General features: G+C 44.2%; 1 protein-coding gene across 5 annotated transcripts in view; it reads left to right on the top strand.

Annotated features, from left to right (window-relative positions):
• Positions 1-18,904, top strand: part of galnt9 (polypeptide N-acetylgalactosaminyltransferase 9) — a 111,446-nt gene that overhangs the window by 73,871 nt on the left and 18,671 nt on the right. For all 5 annotated transcript variants that reach the window (XR_003798045.1, XR_003798046.1, XM_029257037.1 and 2 more), the window contains one exon: positions 3,137-3,254. Coding sequence is in view for 3 of the 5 variants with exons in the window: in XM_029257037.1 (XP_029112870.1) it covers positions 3,137-3,254 (118 nt within the window). In the remaining 2 variants the exon portion in view is untranslated. The remainder of the gene's footprint in view (positions 1-3,136; positions 3,255-18,904) is intronic.

Below are 18,904 nucleotides of genomic sequence, written 5' to 3'. Positions count from 1 at the left end.
TGATAAAAACACTGCTGTTCATAGAAAGATGCCCTGGTAAAATGGAAGTAGACAGTTTTAAAAAGTTAGGAGTCATTAATTTTTCTCTGGTTGCGATATGAAGTGAATTGGTTCCAGATTATATCAAAGTCTTCTCCTTTATCTTTATGATAGAATATAGCTCTCTCCATCTTGAAATTGTATGTCATGAAAGCCATTGTATCTATGACAGATTACTTTTACTTTCACAGTTAAATAAAAGGATATTTTATTTTTTCCTTTGCTTTTGTATAAGATAGGAGAAACACTTGGAGTTTCATTTAGACATAAAAAATAAGACTCCATTAATCAGAATGCTTTGATGTTGTTTCAACATTTTTAGTCCAAAATATTTTTTATGAATTTTATGGTGAAAGGGCTTGCATACTGCCATCTAATAAATACTGGAAACACTATCAAAATATTTCCGTGGCTCACAAAAGTCTCCTTTTTGTGAAGCAAACTCTGTGAGCCGTAAAATAAATGAAGACAACAAGACCAGCGAAACAGAGTTCTGGAGAGCTGAAAATTAAAATTAAAAATAATGTGAAAAGGTAAACCTGAAGCCCATTAGCTCTCATATCTGTTCAGGGGAGACTAGATCTTAATAACAGCTGTTGACTTCCAAGGTTATTCTATCAAAGGAGCAATAGTTGGTGGTTTCTGAAGAGACAGATATTTTAGATATAATTATGTGAACCAAGGGGGGGTGCGGTGGCGCAGTGGATTGGACCGGGTCCTGCTCTCCATTGGGTCTGGGGTTCGAGTCCCGCTTGGGGTGCCTTGCGACAGACTGGCGTCTCATCCTGGGTGTGTCCCCTCTCCCTCCAGCCTTACGCCCTGTGTTGCCGGGTAGGCTCCGGTTCCCCGCGACCCCGTATGGGACAAGCGGTTCAGAAAGTGTGTGTGTGTGTGTGTGTGTGAACCAGCTGAACAAAGATAGAAAAGAAACGATTTAAATATATGGAATGGAATCCTTATAGAACAGTTTGGAAAGTGCTCTGTAGCTATTTCAAAAGGATCTCCAAAGTGGGCTATGACTTTTAACTTTCCAGATTTAATTCACAAATTTATTAGCAACAATAATGCCTGGGTTGTATCAAATCAACAATGGTTGTGGTGTCATGATTCTGCTGGGTCTTACATTTACATCTACTCACTGCTCTGCAGTCTTTTTCTTTAGTCTTGATCCATGGTGAATGTACAATAACTAATCCTCATTGGTATAATTGAACAGATATTAAAATTAATAAGAATACAATACAATACAATAAGATACACTACAGAAGTAAATTTGATGAAAATAGCCTTCCCTGTTGCTTTGATTTCTGAAGAGTGGAAAGTTTGATGAAAGGAGTTTTATTTTTCCCACAGAAGTTATTATCCAGGTTTGAACACCAGTGAGATCTGGGGAATATGGGGAGCATGGAGAATGAATAATTAATTTAAGTGAGTATCTTCAATTGTAAAGTAGCTACATATCTCATGAGAGACGTTTGAAAGCTATTCTTCTGCTGTAGCTTGTAGCTGTTGACTGAGGCAAAAAGTGGTTCCATTTTAAGAAACAAGAGGTGTAAGAAATCTGACAAATTAGCAAATTTATCGAATGTGGCAGAGTCCTGTGGTGTCCTAGTGAAAAAATTTAATGTGATAAAGTATTATACTTGGACCTGTTCTGGGGCAGCATTATTATTGATTTGACCTGTTCTCACTGAGTGAGTTAAAGGGTAATCAGAGCAGGATGCTGGCACAATATATAGTCAGCATATAGATTAGAATAATGCTCTTCCTGAACTGCCAGGGTACTGGTATTCCTGAACTCAGCATTCCTGCACTGCTGAGTTGTTCCTGAACTGATTCTTATTACTGCAGATGAAGAGAATTCTTAATTTTCAGAGCTATGGTTCATATAATTTTGTGTAACAGGATTATTTAAGCATGGTCAGAGGTTTTGTTGTTCTGATGTTCTAAACCTTCTTTCACCATTTTTCAGCTACAGTTATAGCAAGTCACCAGATTTCTTGCCAAAGTAAAATTACGGCTGTGACAATAAAACATTGTTTAATCAATTTTTAAGCAGTTTTATTTTCTTTCTGATACTGAATGTATTGCTGAAATTTTGATCACTGTGAAAAGCATACTCCAGATTTTTTTTAATATGATCCATGCAAAAACAGTTATAACTACCCTTTGCAAATGAAAGGGTTGAGTTGCTCATTACCCAGTGTTCAGCATGTATGCTTCGTTCAGAGCTACAATCTTCACTAATAACAGACTTGATTATTTTTGAACAATTGGATAATAATCTTATTTATGTAACTGGTTTTGTTATACAGGGAGATCTGTCTGACAGAAATTTTGGCAAACTTCTAACATTTATTATTTTAGCAGACACTTTTCTCCAAAGCAACTTACAATGTCAGTGTACCTACAATTATTTACCCGTTTATACACCTGGTTGATGTTACTGGAGCAATTTTAGGGTAAGTACCTTGCTTATGGGTACTACAGCCAGAAGTGGAGAGCAAACCTGTGCATTTTGGGTTCAAAGGCAACAGCGCTAACCACTACACTACCAGCTTTCCCTTACTGAACCCATAGTTTACATACGGTATACTAATTTATCGTATATAAATATTCAGCAGTAATTGCTATTTAAAGTGTTTATTCATTATATGAAATCCATTCTGTTGTTATGAAATAACACAAGGTCAAATAGATGACCAATTCCTTGTGCAACATGACATATTCACATTCTAGTTCTCCTGTATTGGTCACAACCATGAATGGGTGACCACTGAGTCAAACCTAAGCACATACTAATATTGCTGATTACTTTTAATTAATATCTTTTCTTCAGAACCGCTTGTCCCATACGGGGTCGCGGGGAACCGGAGCCAACCCGGTAACACAGGGCGTAAGGCCGGAGGGGGAGGGGACACACCCAGGACGGGACGCCAGTCCATCGCAAGGCACCCCAAGCGGGACTTGAACCCCAGACCCACCGGAGAGCAGGACTGTGGTCCAACCCACTGTGCCACTGCACCCCCTTTTAATTAATAATTTAATCAAAATTTTCTTTTTCTTTTTTTTTTTTTTTTTTTTTTTTAAAATCTAGAACACCAGCAATGATTGGCTGTTCCTTCGTGGTGGACAGAGAATACTTTGGAGAGATTGGACTTCTGGATCCTGGCATGGAGGTCTATGGAGGGGAAAACATTGAACTTGGAATGAGGGTAAGTATTTTAAGGAAAAACAAAGACTTTTAAAAATATATTTCCAGGAACAATACTATTTTAGCCTGGCTATGAACTACTTTTTTGCCTTCATAACTCCTGAATGTGAAACGTAGCCACCGAGAGTTTAGTATAACACATATAACACCTGTGATAGGCTGTTAAAATATTTCATATGTGCAGAGACTGTTATGTGAGCAAGGATAAAAATGTGGAGTGCAGGTACAGTTATATAACACAGCCCTGAGTTGGGCTCTGTAGTATAGTGAAATAAAAAATGTGTGCAGTCCTCACTTTTCAATAAACAACCTCAACAAGCAAAGAATAAACTAAATAGTAGTCTCTAAATTATTAGTCTCTCTATAATGACACAGCAAAATCACATAATTCTGTATTTAGAACCTGTTAGGTCTGGTTAGCTGAACAGTTTGAAGGGTTACTAAAGAGATGACAGGATTAAAAAGAGACGTATTATTCTGAAATGCTATTACATGAGTTTTTATCAGCAAAAAAGGTTGTAATTGCTGAGTTAAAATAATAAAAATTTTAGAATACCCATTTTAAAAAAATCTCACAAGACATGATTTAAGGAAGCTGTATATTCAGAAAAGTTCATGAAGTTTAATATTTACAGCCTAAGGGTTAAGCTTAAGACACCCCAGAGAGTCAGCAGAAGGATGTTTAAATCTGCCAAGTCAGAAGTGTGTCGTGTAGACAGCTGGAAAACCCTTAATGGCTCATAAAATGTTTACTCCACTCAAAAGACTGAAATTCTTTTAAAAAATCTTCTAAAAAATTAGTGTCTTGGCTGTAGCTGCTATGCATGCCATGGATGGTTCCGAAGGAAGTGGTGGACCCAAGTGCGGAGTGGAATTCATGCTTTATTCAGGGAAATCCAAGAGACTTTGTCACAGGACAGGCAAGAGGTCTTCGAGGCACGAATGTCATTACAGGGACAATCCAAAAGGCAAGGTCAGTACACAAGCAAGAGGTCGATGATCATAAGGAGGTAAAAGGACTAAGGACTAGGGTTATGGGACAGGGAAAGGACTCAGGGATCTGGGAGGAGTAGAGTATCGGTAAGGAGGTCGCAAGTTACAAGGCTGAACAAGGTTTCGCGTCAGCTCCTGGTCTGACGCTGCCTTTTATGCATCAGTCTGCGGCATGCCCCAAGTGTTCCACGTTGGCTCGGCGGCGTGGGCGTGGCAATGTGACAAAATTTACAGCTCATCTAAGACAGGTTAAGAATATATTAATTCTTTTAATCCTAGTAGTTCCTATTTTCAGGAAAATTATATTTCAGTAGTTTTCAAATGAAGGAATGAGTTTGTGCAATATACATATATAAAAAAATATTTTTACAAAATTCAGTGTGCAATAAATATGCTAAAACTGACTTTTTTTGCAGTTTTTTCTAAAATATAAGACTAAATATAACTGCTCAGAACCAAAACTATACACAGAGGAAAACATTAGGAAAGATCTAATCATTTATAAATATACACACACACACTTTCGGAACCACTTGTCCCATACACGGTTGCGGGGAACCGGAGCCTACCCGGCAACACAGGGCGTAAGGCCGGAGGGGGAGGGGACACACCCAGGACGGGACGCCAGTCCGTCGCAAGGCACCCCAAGCGGGACTCAAACCCCAGACCCACTGGAGAGCAGGACCCGGTCCAACCCGGGCCAACCCCCTGCGCCACCGCACCCCACTCATTTATAAATGTATATATATAATATATATAGATATATCATGCAGTTTTACCTTAGTCTAAACATGATCATACTTCCTGTAATAATTTTTCTAAGATTTTTGCAGAAGATGGTTTCTGCAGCAAGCTCTTATAAAGTGAAGTGTGGATTATCTTCTTTTATTTCTTCTTTCAGTGAAAGCTGAATGGCATCCATCCCAGAATGTTCTCTCCGTCAGCCCATTACTTTTTATGTACCTATTTTTAATCATATTTCATTTAATGGTATTTGACATATACTGTGTAATCATGGTGTAGGCCAGTGAAGGCTTTCTTCAACTACCAGGTTCACAGGTGGACTTTTTTAAAGCCAATGTTGAAAGGCTTAACAGTTTTGGGATCATTGCCCTAATTAAAATTTCAAAGACATCAACTGGAGGAATGATTGTGGGATGAGGGTCTATTAACCTCCATTGAACCCTTCCTGAATAAAGAGAGATTGCAGTGTTTACAGCTTGGCAGAAGGTTTCAGCCTTGCAAAAGGTTTTATATTTAAATAGAAGATTTCTTTTTTAATTCTCAACATACAGTTATTTGAAGTAATTTACCATTATTTCTGACAAAACTAACCAGTAAACACACTGGATGGGTTTCTCTGGAGTTACAAGTTAAGCATGGGACATAATCTTTTGGGTTCTTACTGCACAGTTAAATTGGCTTTGGCATGTTTAATGCATGTGTCAGTATAAGTTGATTTCATTCAAAACCATTGCATGCCCACCCTGCAATAGACTGGCATCATGTCCAGGGTGTACCTTCCTTGTGAGTGAATGAGAAAGAGTGAGAAGCAAGGGAACGAGAGAGACCAGCAGTTTCTTACATGACTGCTTTCATGAGTTCAGCTACGTAGTGCTGTGTTTAGGTTTCAGTGTTCTGGGTCTGGAAATGCAGAAAGTTCCCAATCTACCTAATTGTGACAAATTTGGCTTATGGGTTGTTTCAACTGAGAAAATATCTTACATACATTGTATATGTTTAGTTTTTTAAGCAATTACACCTAGAGGCATCACTTGAAAATCACTTGAACTGATTTTCTTTACATCAGTGGATCCAGTGTAAGTGTTACAATAAGGAAAACAATTTGATATTGATAAAGCATTTATCCTTGGGAACATGTGAATTATTTAGAATGGCTGAATCAATTTCTTTGTTTAATGGACTCAGAGTTACGGACTACATAGCTCACCACTTTATTTTTCACCTCTAATGGCTCCGAGGTGGGTGGACAGGGTATGCCTGAAAAAATGTACAGGGGTTTGTAGCCATCACCCTTGAATAACAAACATGAGATGTCTACAAACTGCAAACAGCCAGGAGAAATGTGGGTTTATGTTACATAAACTGTGTTGCAAATTCATTTCCAGGTGTAAGTCTTGCAGCTTAAAAATATGTAGGTGTGATGATCATTATATTCAGATTTAATAGTCCCATGTTTGTCATTAAACTACATTTATTCTGCATAATTAATTGTAAGTAATTACTATTTCACTGCTCAGCCAAAACTTTTATGGCAAATAAAAAGTACAGTTCTAGGGCATGTCAAGGTCAATGCCACAATTACTGCAGAAGGGACCAAAATGAGACATGGACCTTCAGTTTAAAAGTCCCTGCTGCCTGTTCCAATGTTACCAAAACTCTGAATAAATTAAAGATAAAATTTTGAGGCACATCAGATATTCTGTGGCTTCTGGTGGCATTTTCAAACCTGGGGGGATGTATGTCGCTCAATATCATCAGTTTGTGCCTTGTCAATGTAAACTCCTTGTCCGGTTTGTTTTAGGCATCTTTAAATTTGAACAGCTATTTAGAAAGTAATTGTACATCCCTTTGGGCCCATAATGCCTTTCTCAACTTCTTAGTTTCCAGAAACCATTATGCTGAGTGCTAAAATTAATTAAGCTCGGCCTGAGAGCTCTGCTCTGCCATCAATGTGTGCATCTTTTTTGGCTTACAGAGATACAAAATGTAATTAAGGTTTATTTGAGTATGCTCCAGCAATCACAAATTGTTGTTAATAAAATAATGACAAGGAGCCATTCTGTGATGAATCCATTGGATAAGATAAGGATGACCATTCTACAAGGACATGGAAACCATTAGGAAAGCAAATTCACTATGAAAGGTGATCACCTTCATTGTGATGCAGGGCAGTAAGGATTAAAGATTGCATTAAGTTCAGACCATGGTTAAAGCTGCTGTATCTCAGGAAGGTGACGTTAGAAGATGAAAACTACTGAGGACGTTGTGAAAAGATATGGTTTTGACTATCTAATGTACATTGTATGAATAAGAATGTAGGTGTTTCTAAGCAACTTAAATTGTTTACAAGTTTGAACTTTGCAAGAATGAAATACTACCTCTATGCTGTAAGAATGAAAGTTTTGACAAATGCCCAGATTTAATGATATTCTTTTTACTCATCTTTTCGTCCTCATAGTTGTGGACCCCACACACACACACACTTTCAGAACCGCTTGTCCCATACGGGGTCGCGGAGCCTACCTGGTAACACAGGGCGTAAGGCCAGAGGGGGAGGGGACACACCCAGGACAGGACGCCAGTCTATCGCAAGGCACCCCCAGTGGGACTCGAACCCCAGACCCACCGAAGAGGAGGACTGTGGTCCAACCCACTGCACCACCACACCCCCTTTCTCAGCTATTAAACTTCTGATTCTCAAAATCAAAAGGTAGAAATGGCAGCACTTGGGTCAGTGAGTCTTAGAAACTGACATACATGAGTTTATAATGCAGCAGCTGATAGCTTCCTGTTGGCAGCTGGGTGGCACAACAGGGTGGCACAGTGAGTAGCACTGCTGTCTCACAGTACCTGTGTGGTGCGAGAGGATGTGGGTTTCATCCCCCCTCAGTCTCTGTGGAGTTTCCATGTTCTCCCTGTGTGTGCATGGGTTTCGACCGGGTGCTCTGGTTTCTTCCCACAGTCCAAACACATGTTGTTCAGGTTCATCCATAGTGTGTGAGTGACAGAGAGAGTGTGTTCCACCAATGTATGAATGAGTTACTCAGTGTAAGTAGTGTACCTTGCAGAGTAAGTCCCCTTGGTGAATAAGGTGTGTAGGCTGATAACACTGCATAGAGTTCATTGGAAGCTGCTTTGGAGAAAAACATGTGCTAAATTAATAAATACATGTTAGGTAGTGGCAGTTCTACTGGGATTGAATGATTGCTGAGCTGATTTATTACTAATTGTCTGCTATAGTTGGGGTAATCTTTTTAGTTTGAATCCTGTCTGAACCTTGTAACCCAAGTAAAGGTTCAGACAGCAAGTTTGGAATCATGTATGTCATTATTAAAAATTTTCACATGTAAGCATTTTAGGTCAGTCACATAAAGTATTTATTTTTTGCCAACACACACACACACACACACATTTTTAGAACCGCTTGTCCCATACGGGGTCACGGGGAACCGGAGCCAACCCGGCAACACAGGGCGTAAGGCCAGAGGGGGAGGGGACACACCCAGGACAGGACGCCAGTCCGCCACAAGGCACCCCAAGCGGGACTCGAACCCCAGACCCACCGGAGAGCAGGACTGTGGTCCAACCCACTGCACCACCGCACCCCCTAATAGACGACATTTTATACCAAATTATTTACAATGACATCTGGGACAAGAGGATGGCGACTGGGCAGCATATGCATTATTAACATAAAAACACTCTGGGCAGCAGTTCACATAAATACATTTTTGCAAACTTGTTCTTATGCAGGCCTAAAATTATGTCACCTTGGACAAAAGCATAAGTTAAAATTTTATAACAAATACAGAAAAATTACAGTAATTACATTGTTTCATTTGGAAATATTGCATTGGTTACTGGAAAATTATCATACAAGTGTTGTATTACAGTACAAGACTTTAGGAAACTATACAAATATATAGAGCACAATAGCCTTAGATATAAGACCTGATGTTTCTGTGAAATGCACTGCAAATGTGGTAAATTACGGTTATTAAATCAAAAACTAAATACCTCTTCAGAGACAGTATCAATAATTTTATGGAAAGGCACTTAACTGCAACTATTAGATGTCTTTACCTTTTATGAGGCATGTGGTAAATATGTTTGGTCAGGTGATGAGTCGTTGTGTCTTCTCAGGTCTTCTGCAGCAGTTTCCAAAGATGTAGGACAATTTGAGGCCGCGTTGCCTTTATTTTTCCATTCAGTTTCATCCATATAGGTATTGTCCAAGTTGCTCAGGTGTGCTCAAACTTTTGACTGGCACTGTATTTTGAGGGGCCAAGAGAGTGCAAACTGCAAATATCATACAGGATAGTGCCTTTTGGAAAAAAACAAGCGGGTTTATCAGAAGTGGCACCTTGTCCTGCCTTTGGACTAAAATGCCCAGGAGTAAATCCCACCTTCAGCTATATTGCCTTTAAGCAAAGTACTTCTATTGAACTGATACAATAAAGAAATTTCCCAATGGTGTAAATGGGTAAATCAGTGTAACTTAATATTGTAAAGTAATACTTTTAATGTAATTGATAAAGTGCTGAAAATGACTGAAGGGACCATACTGCAGCGAACAGATTGGAGGAGCCTTAAACCTTCCAGTGATAAAACATCAAGCAGAGATAGATGGTGGAACAGCAAATAATCCTGAACTCTAACAGTGACTGAGCTGTATTTAAGGTTATAGCTTTCAATCCAGCTCAGGGTGTATGTAATTTGGATGTTCTCCCCCTGTTCATAATCCTAAAACACGAGCAGTAGCAGGCAATTGTAAAGTACCTCTGTATCCTACTTTACCATAAATATGGTGCGAGTGGTCATTACCACCATGACCATAGATCAAACTTTTAAAGACGTCATGTAATTTCTTCTCAATTTGAAATGACATTTGTACATATTTCAGTCTAGATCGAACCATGACTGTAATACATTTGTCATGACTGGTTTTGAAGGAAGCGGCGAACCCAAGTGCAGAGCGGTATACGTGGTGTAGTTGGGGAAATCCAAGAGAGGAGGTCGAGGAACAGGCGAATGGTCTTTGAGGTGCGAACGTCGTTACAGGGAGAATCCAAAAGGCAAGGTCGGTACACAGGCAAGAGGTCGATGATCATAAAGAGGCACTGGATCGTGGGAACAAGGGACGGGATCAGGAAAGGCGTTAGGGAGCAGGAATTAGCTAGGAGGTCGCAAACAAGAAGGCTGAACAAGGTTCTGCATCAGCTACTGGTCTGACGCAGCCTTTTATGCCCCAGTCTGCGCTGCATCCCAGGTGTTCCGTGTCGGCTCGGAGGTGTGGGTGTGGCACACTCGGAGCCTGGTCCGGTACCAGGAGCCCACAGCAGGCACATCGCTGAATCCCGGTTGCCATGGGAACAGTGGCGGCTGGTGCCCTAAGATGCACTGGAATGGGGAGACACCTGTAGAGGTATGGGTCAGCGTATTGTGGGCATATTCTGCCCACGGAAGATATCAAACCCAGTGATTTGGGTGTTCAAGACAGTAGCTTCTGAGGTACAGACCGATATCTTGCTGTAGCCGTTCTACCTGCCCATTGGCTTGAGGGTGGTATCCCGATGTCATACTCACCGTGACCCTGAGTTTTTTCCAAAAAGCCCTCCAGACACGCAATGTGAACTGAGGACCCTGGTCTGACACTATGTCTTCGGGTATACCATAGAGCTGAAATACATGATGAAACAGCAGCTCTGCAGTCTCCAAGGCGGAGGGGAGCTTGGGCAGAGGAATCAAGCGACAGCCTTTGGAAAACCGATTGATTACAGTTAATATAGTGGTCTTACTGTTGGACGGAGGGAGGTCCACCAAGAAATCTAAAGCTATGTGCATCCAGGGACGACTGGGTACTGGCAGAGGTTCCAGGAGCCCTGCCGGACTCTGATTTGAAGCCTTGGGCTGAGCACAGACTGGACACGCCCAGATGTAGTCCTGTACGTCCTCCCGGAGGGACGGCCAACAGTAGAGCTGCTGTATTCTTGTCTGGGTCTTCCCAAACCCCGGGTGTCCCGCAGCTGGATGGTCATGGGCCCATTGTAGGAGTGTGGTTCTCAGACCTGGGGGAACGTATTGTTTGCCGGAAGGTTTACCTGGTGGTTCGGGGTCCGCTTGTTGTGCTTGGGCGAGGTCCTGGGTGAAGTCCCACTGAACTGGTGCCACAAAGCAGGATCTTAGCAGGAGGTAGTCTGGTTTTGGAACCTCCTGTGTTTCATCATGAAGCCGGGAAAGGGTGTCCGCTTTGATGTTTTTAGGACCTGGTCGGTAAGTGACAGTAAAGTTGAGTCGAGAAAAGAACAGCACCCACCTGGCCTGACGTGTGTTGAGGCACCATGCTGTCTGCAGATATTGTAAATTCTTATGATCTGTAAGCACCAAAAAAGGGTGTTGTGCCCCGTCCAGCTAATGTCGCCACTCTTCTAGGGCTAACTTGATTCCTAGCAGTTCTCTATTCCCTATGCCGTAGTTTTGTTCAGCATCAGACAGTTTCCTGGAAAAAAAGGCACAAGGATACAACTTCACGGGCTTACCTTGCCTCTGTGAAAGAACAGCGCATACCCCTGACTCTGAGGCATCCACCTCAACCATGAATGGCAACTCCGGGTCCGGTTGATGCAGGATGGGGGCTGTAGAAAACTTGTGTTTGAGGGTCTCAAAGGCTCGTTGGGCTTCTTGGTTCCATGGGAAACAAGGGGTTTTACTTGCTGTAAGTACTGTCAGTGGGCGACGATCGTGCTGAAGTTCCTGATGAACTGGCAGTAAAAATTGGAGAACCCCAAAAACCGCTGGAGAGCCTTAGTGGTGGTCGGGCGAGGCCATTGCTGGATGGTCTGGACCTTTCCGGGATCCATAGCAATGCCGTCTCGGGTGAGTATGAACCCTAAGAAGGAGGGAGACTTGCTGCCTGTGGAATTCACACTTGTCCAACTTCACATATAATCTGTTCTGCAACAGTCTCTGGAGCACCTGTCTGACAGTCAGTACATGCCTGGCCATCGTATCAGAATAGATCAGGATATCGTCAAGGTATACCAGGACGGCATTGTTGATCATGTCCCTGAGCACGTGATTCACAAATGCCTGGAAGACGCTGGGTGCGTTCGCAAGACCAAAAGGCATAACCAGGTATTCGTAATGACCCAGGGTGGTACTGAAGGCAGTTTTCCATTCGTCACCCTCCTGGATACGGACTAGATTTTATGCACTTCTCAGGTCTAGCTTCGTGAACCACTGCGCCTGCTGGATGTTCTCAAGGGTGGCCGTGATCAAAGGCAGGGGATGTGGGTATTTCACGCTAATGCTATTCAACCCCAGATAGTCAATACACGGGCGTAGCCCCCCCATCTTTCTTTTCGATAAAAAAAAAACCCGGCAGACGCAGGGGATGTGGATGGCCGTATGATTCCTGTTTCTAAGGCTTCGGTGATATATTTCTGTAAGGCTAATTGCTCGGGTCTGGACAAGGGATAAATGCAACTATGTGGAGGCGTGGTACCTAGCAGGAGGTCAATTGCACAGTCCCACAGGCGATGCGGTGGTAGCTCGGATGCTTGTCTTTTGCTGAAAACCTCAGCCAGATCCTGATACTCGGGAGGAACTGGCACCTGTGGGGCAGATTCTGAGCCTTCTATGGATGTAGCTCGGCAGGGTAGCTTTAAGCATGTCCCCTCACATTGGGGTCCCCAAGCCACCAATTCCCCAGTACTCCACTGAAAAACAGAGTCATGGTGGGAGAGCCAAGGGAACCCTAGAATCAGGGGAAACTCCAGAGAAGTAATCAAATAAAAACGCAACATTTCTTGGTGACATACCCCCACACTCACAGTTACAGGTGCCGTATGGTGGTCCACAAAACCTCTTCCTAGGGGCTGGCCATCCAGAGCTTTCACTTTGAGACACCTCTCAATGGGTTTGAATGGGATACTATGAGTCAGAGCAAAACCAACGTCCATGAAGCACCCTGCTGCTCCCGAATCTACCATGGCTTGAGTCTTTACCTGTCCTGAGCCCCATGACAACATAACGGGTACAGCGAGGCAGTTATAACAAAGAGTGCCACTCACCTTGGCCTCAGGGCGGACAGGACACTGGAGACGGAAGTGACCGGGGTCACCGCAGTAGAAACACAGGTGCTTTTGTAGTCTTTGCTGATGTTCTGCGGAGGACAGGTGCCCAAGCCCCAACCGTATTGGCTCTGCTTTCTCCTGAGCGGGACAGTATCTTTCTGGGGTAGGTTTTCAGACTGGTTCCTGGGTTCTTATCTGGTGATCTAAGGCAACAGCGGTTTCTATGAACCGATCTAGGGTCCATCTTTCTCCCCGGAACGCCATTTCTTTGCGGATGTGCGGGTTTAGACCACGGCGAAAACCAGCCAACAAAGCTTTCTTTCCCCAACCGCTGCGCTCCGCGAGGGTACGGAATTCTATTGCATAATCTGCCACGGGTCGGTTACCTTGTTGTAAATCCATAAGTTTTTCACTCAGGTGTTCTTCTGGGTGAACCAGTCCGAAAACGGCGAGGAAACGGCTCTTGAACTGAGCATATGCGCTGGGTGAGTCATTTGTCCAGACTGCTGTCCCCCAATCAAGCGCTCTGCCTGTGAGCAGGGAGAGTATGAAGGTGATCCGGCTCTGTTCGGTGCTATAAACAGGGAGCATACTGGTGAAAACGAGTTCACATTGAAACAAGAAACCTGCACATTGCATCGGGGTCACATCAAAGTGGGTCAGGGGAGACAAGTAGAAAATGTGTGGTAGAGGCGGTGTTGTGTTCGGCGAGTCAGGCGCTGCAGGACCGGCTGCGCGTTTTGCGATGGGCGGCGCGAGCGCCCACGACGTGTTCAGCGCGCTTACCACTTCGTTGTAGGAAGTGATGAGGTTGTAGAGCATCTGTTCTATACCTTCCATGCGTGCTTCGCGAGAGTCCAACTCTGCCAGTAGACGGTTCAGCTCCGCTGGGTCCGTATACGTGGCGGAACTTTCTGTCATGACTGGTTCTGGAAGGAAGCGGCAAACCCAAGTGCAGAGCGGTATACGTGGTGTAATCGGGGAAATCCAAGAGAGGAGGTCAAGGAACAGGCGATTGATCTTCGAGGTGCGAACGTTGTTTACAGGGAGAATCCAAAAGGCGACGTCGGTATACAGGCAAGAGGTCGATGATCATAAAGAGGCACTGGATCGTGGGAACAAGGGATGGGTTCGGGAAAGGCGTTAGGGAACAGGAATTAGCTAGGAGGTTGCAAACAAGAAGGCTGAACAAGGTTCCGCATCAGCAGCCTTTTATGCCCCAGTCTGCGCTGCGTCCCAGGTGTTCCATGTTGGCTCGAAGGTGTGGGCGTGGCAACATTATGTACAGATAATCTGATAGTTGATTGCTGTGACACATTGAGGAAATGAAAACCTAGATAAAGAAGTTGTGCAAAGAAAGAAAAATAATCCTGCATAAGTTTAGTACTGAATTTTGAGCCATTGTGGGGTACCTCACTACCCATTCAGAGCTATCTATTTTTATTATACTCAACCTGACATACAGAGGCAAAATCTTCATGCATGATGGGATATTGCAGTTTTACATGGGTTACTGGGATAAAAATAAACAACAACAACAACAAAAATCTAATTTGAGTGCCCAAAAACAGATATCTGAAAGATGTTCAGATATCTTTTTTCTGGCACTCGGATTTTTCTTTTGTTGTCAGTACAAGTAGGACTTGATCATTTGCATTTAGGGGAAGGCACAGCTATTTGCAATGAATTGCAAAATAGAGTAAATAGCTTCCAGCCATATTTGAATTTATATGCCATACTGATTTCATGTGTTGCATGTTTTTAAGTGTGGAAATGGAATTCAAAAAAATGATAATGAGTTTGATTCTAAATTAATCCTTCATACATTAAGATGAGGGGACACGGTGGTGCAGTGGGTTGGACCGGGTCCTGTTGTCCGGTGGATCAGGGGTTCGAGTTCCACTTGGGGTGCCTTGCGACGGACTGGCATCCCGTCCTGGGTGTGTCCCCTCCCCCTCCAGCCCTACGCCCTGTGTTGCCGGGTTAGGCTCCGGCTCCCCTCAACCCCGTATGAGACAAGCGGTTTCAGATGGTGTGAGTGTGTGAGTGTGTGAGTGTGTGAGAGAGACATTAAGATAGGAGGTTCTGAGGTTTCAAAGAAATATAATGTCCCACAGGGGAGATTCAAGTGCTGATGCTGAGTTTAAATTCTAATTTTTCATCAACACTGTTTTCAAATTAAATTTTCTGAACAGAAGGTGCTGGATTTATTTGCAAATGTATAATTATCTGTCTTTATGGTGAACATAAAACAAATAGTGTATAGTCACCTAGTCTCTTACCAACATCTTGAACTGTTTTTTAATCTTGGTTTTTTTCATTTCTAAATTTCAACCTACTGTTAGCAAAAAATCCTGACAGCCACCAGTTCAGCATACAAGTGGCACACTGCTGTTAATTTAGCTATAGTTTTTTCAAGCAGAGACGTGATTTTATTTATTTTGATGTGCTGTTTTCACAAGAAGATTGTGAAGACCACCACTACCTGATCTTAAAGTTCCACAAATTGTTTTCTTACTCATATGTATGAAAACTATGTAGATTTTTTTGTATAGTCACTAAGAACCATGTTTTTTCAGTGTTAAAGTAGATGACCTAGAATCATTCAAAATTGCTCATTTGTATCTACTGACTTTAGATTTTTGAATACCATGCCCTAAAAAAATAAAAACCTTTTTCTGACATTTCAGAAACAGGTATTGAAATGTCAGTGACCTTACCTTATAGGGCCTAGCCATAATCTTTAATAAAATTATTTGGACTTCTTGATGAGCAGCTAATGAAATTTGTTCTTTAAAAATTACACAACAAAGATGTGAAGATTTCTAGATTTTTCCAGTGATGCTGTTTTTGTCAGGCACTGGCACTGGAGACAGGTAAGTAGAGGACCCAAGGGCAGGTGAGTTTTATTCAAACAACCAGGTCCAAGGGACAAGACGAGATCAAGGTCAGGAACAGGCGAAGGTCTTCTGGGCATGAACGTCACAATACGGGTAATCCAAGTCGTTAGTCATAAAGAACAAGCAAGAGTCAAGAACAGGCAAGGCACAAAGGGCAAAGATGCTGAGACTGCAAGGGCACCAGGCGATTGCAAGAATCCGCGTTGACGTGTGGGCATGGGACTCCTTTTATCCCAGATCTTCTTAATTGGCTGCAGGTGTCATCGCTTTGCTCATTCCCGGGGGCGTGACAGTACCCCCCAACAGGCGGCTCCCGCCACCCACCGAGGATGAGATGGGCACCCCCAAGGCTAAGGCGCTGGGAGGTCTGGGTGGTCTCTGTGAAAAGAGGCAATCAGGTCGGGATCTAAGATATCCTTCGCTGGCACCCAACTGTGTTCTTCCCGGCCATACCCCTCCCAATCCACCAGATACTGTAGGTGGCCACAACACCATCAGGAGTCGAGGAGCTCCTTGGCTCGGTAGGCTGAGGACCCTTCCACCTGCAGTGGCGGAGGTGGTTTCGAAGTCCTCGGGGCCTGAAGGTGTGAAACTTTGTATGGTTTGAGCAGGGAGACATGAAATGATGGATGGACCCAGAGGGACTGGGGTAGACATAAATGGTAAGTGACTGAATTGATTTGGCAGACAATTTGATAAGGGCCTATGAAGTAGGGACTGAGCTTACGGGATGGAAGACGTACTTTCAGGTTCCGGGTGGAAAGCCAGACCCACTGGCCGGGACAAAAGGAGACCGGACGTTGGTGACGATCAGTCTGGTGTTTATTCTGGCATGTGCTGCTGCGTTGCTGGGCTGTGACCATCTTCCAGGTTTCCTCACTGTTTCGGTACCATTCGTCGACCGCCGGAAAGTCGGTACACTCTGGACACCAGGGGAATAGGGGAGGCTGGTACCCTAGGGCACACTGAAAAGGGGTGAGTGTGGTAGAGGAGTGTGGCAGGGAGTTATGTGCATATTCTGCCCAGGGCAGATACCGGGCCCACTGGTGCTGCTGTCAGCTGCAATATGACCTGAGGTACCGTCCTAGGTCTTGAAGTAGCCTCTCGACCTGTCTGTTCGCCTGGGGATGATACCCTGAAGTGAGGCTTACCGCCACCCCCAGTTTCTGCCAGAAGGCCTTCCAGAGTTGCGAGGTGAACTGGGGGGCCGCGATCGGAGGCAATGTCCTCTGGAAGGCCATACAGACGAAACAAATGTTGGAACAAGGCCTCTGCAGTTTCTAATGCTGATGGTAGTTGTGGCAAGGGTATTAGGCGACAGGCCTTTGAAAAACAGTCGAGGACGGTGAGTATGACGGTGTTACCTTGCGACGAGGGCAAATCAACAAGGAAATCAATGAAGACGTGCGACCAGGGCCGAGCTGGGATAGGTAGAGACTCCAACAAACTGGCAGGCTTCTGATTCGGGGTCCTGGCTTGGGCACACGTCTCACAGGCTTCGATGTACTCTTGAACATCCTCCTTCATGGATGGCCACCAGTAGCGGCCTTGGAGGAGGGACAGGGTCCGTCGGTTGCCTGGATGTCCTGAAGCTGGGGAGTCGTGCGCCCATTGCAACAGGAAAGGTCAGAGCTTAACAGGGACATATTCCTTACCCTCCGGTTGATTGGGTGGTCTGGGATCTTCCTTGCAGGCTGCCTGGAGCTCCTGGTGGAGATGCTATTGAACCGGAGCCAACACCCACTGTTCCGGCAACATCGGGGCAGGCTCTGTTGTGCATCCTTGACAAGGCGTCGACTTTACTGTTTTTCAAGCCCTGCCGATAGGTCACCGTGAACCGGAACGGGGTAAAAAACAAGGCCCAGTGCGCCTGATGGGGATTCAGGCGCAGCGCTTTCTACAAATACTCGAGGTTCCTATGATTGGTTAATACGAGGAATGGGTGTGCCACCCCTTCATGCCAGTGATGCCATTCCTCCAAAGCTAGTTTAACGGCCAAGAGCTCCCAGTTACTGATATAGTAGTCCTGTTCCGCAGGGGTCAGCTTCTTTGAGAAGTAAGCACAGGGGTGAAGCTTTGCAGGATTGCCCTGCCTCTGGGATAGAACAGCTCCAGCCTTTTCTTTTCACCCCATAAGAGGGCTGTGAGTGGGGCGGCCACTGAGCTGAATCCTCTAATGAATCAGTGGTAGAAATTGGCGAACCCCAGGAAGCGTTGCAATGACTTAATAGAGGTCGGTTGAGGCCAGTCGAGGACTGCCTGCACCTTCTTGGGGTCCATTGCCATCTCGTCCGCACTCAGTATGAAGCCAAGGAAAGTGACTTGCTTTTGATGGAACAAACACTTCTCCCCCTTTACATATAATTGGTTCTCTAGCAGTCGGGTCAAGACCTGTCTGACCAGATGGACATGTTGTTGCATCATGCAAGAATATATCAGTGTGTCATTGCGATATGCAAGTACCCCCTGGTTCATTAGGTCTCCCAATGCATGATTCACATAGGCCTGAAACACAAAGGGGGCGTTTGCTAGGCCGAAAGGCACAAAGAGGTACTCAAAATGGCTGAGTGAGGTGCTGAATGCAGTCTTCCATTCATCACCCTCCCTGATACAGATAACATTATAGGCACTGTGCAGGTCAAGTTTGGTAAATACTCTGGCTTCATGGACCTGCTCCAATGATGCAGTAATGAGTGAGGATATTTCACCGTAACCACATTGAGACCCACACACACACATTGTCTGAACTGCTTGTCCCATATGGGGTCACAGGGAGCCGGAGCCTAACCCGGCAACACAAGGCGAAAAGCTGGAGAGGGAGGGGACACACCCAGGACAGGACACCAGTCCGCTGCAGGGCACCCCAAGAAGGACTCGAACCCTGGTCCCACGGGAGAGCAGGACCCGATCCAACCCACTGCACCACCACACCCCGCATT

Source organism: Scleropages formosus, chromosome 12 (genome assembly GCF_900964775.1).
Source record: "Scleropages formosus chromosome 12, fSclFor1.1, whole genome shotgun sequence".
NCBI classification, from domain to species: domain Eukaryota; kingdom Metazoa; phylum Chordata; class Actinopteri; order Osteoglossiformes; family Osteoglossidae; genus Scleropages; species Scleropages formosus.
The sequence above is the reverse complement of the archived record's forward strand: the minus strand, read 5'-3'. Positions and strand labels throughout refer to the sequence as shown.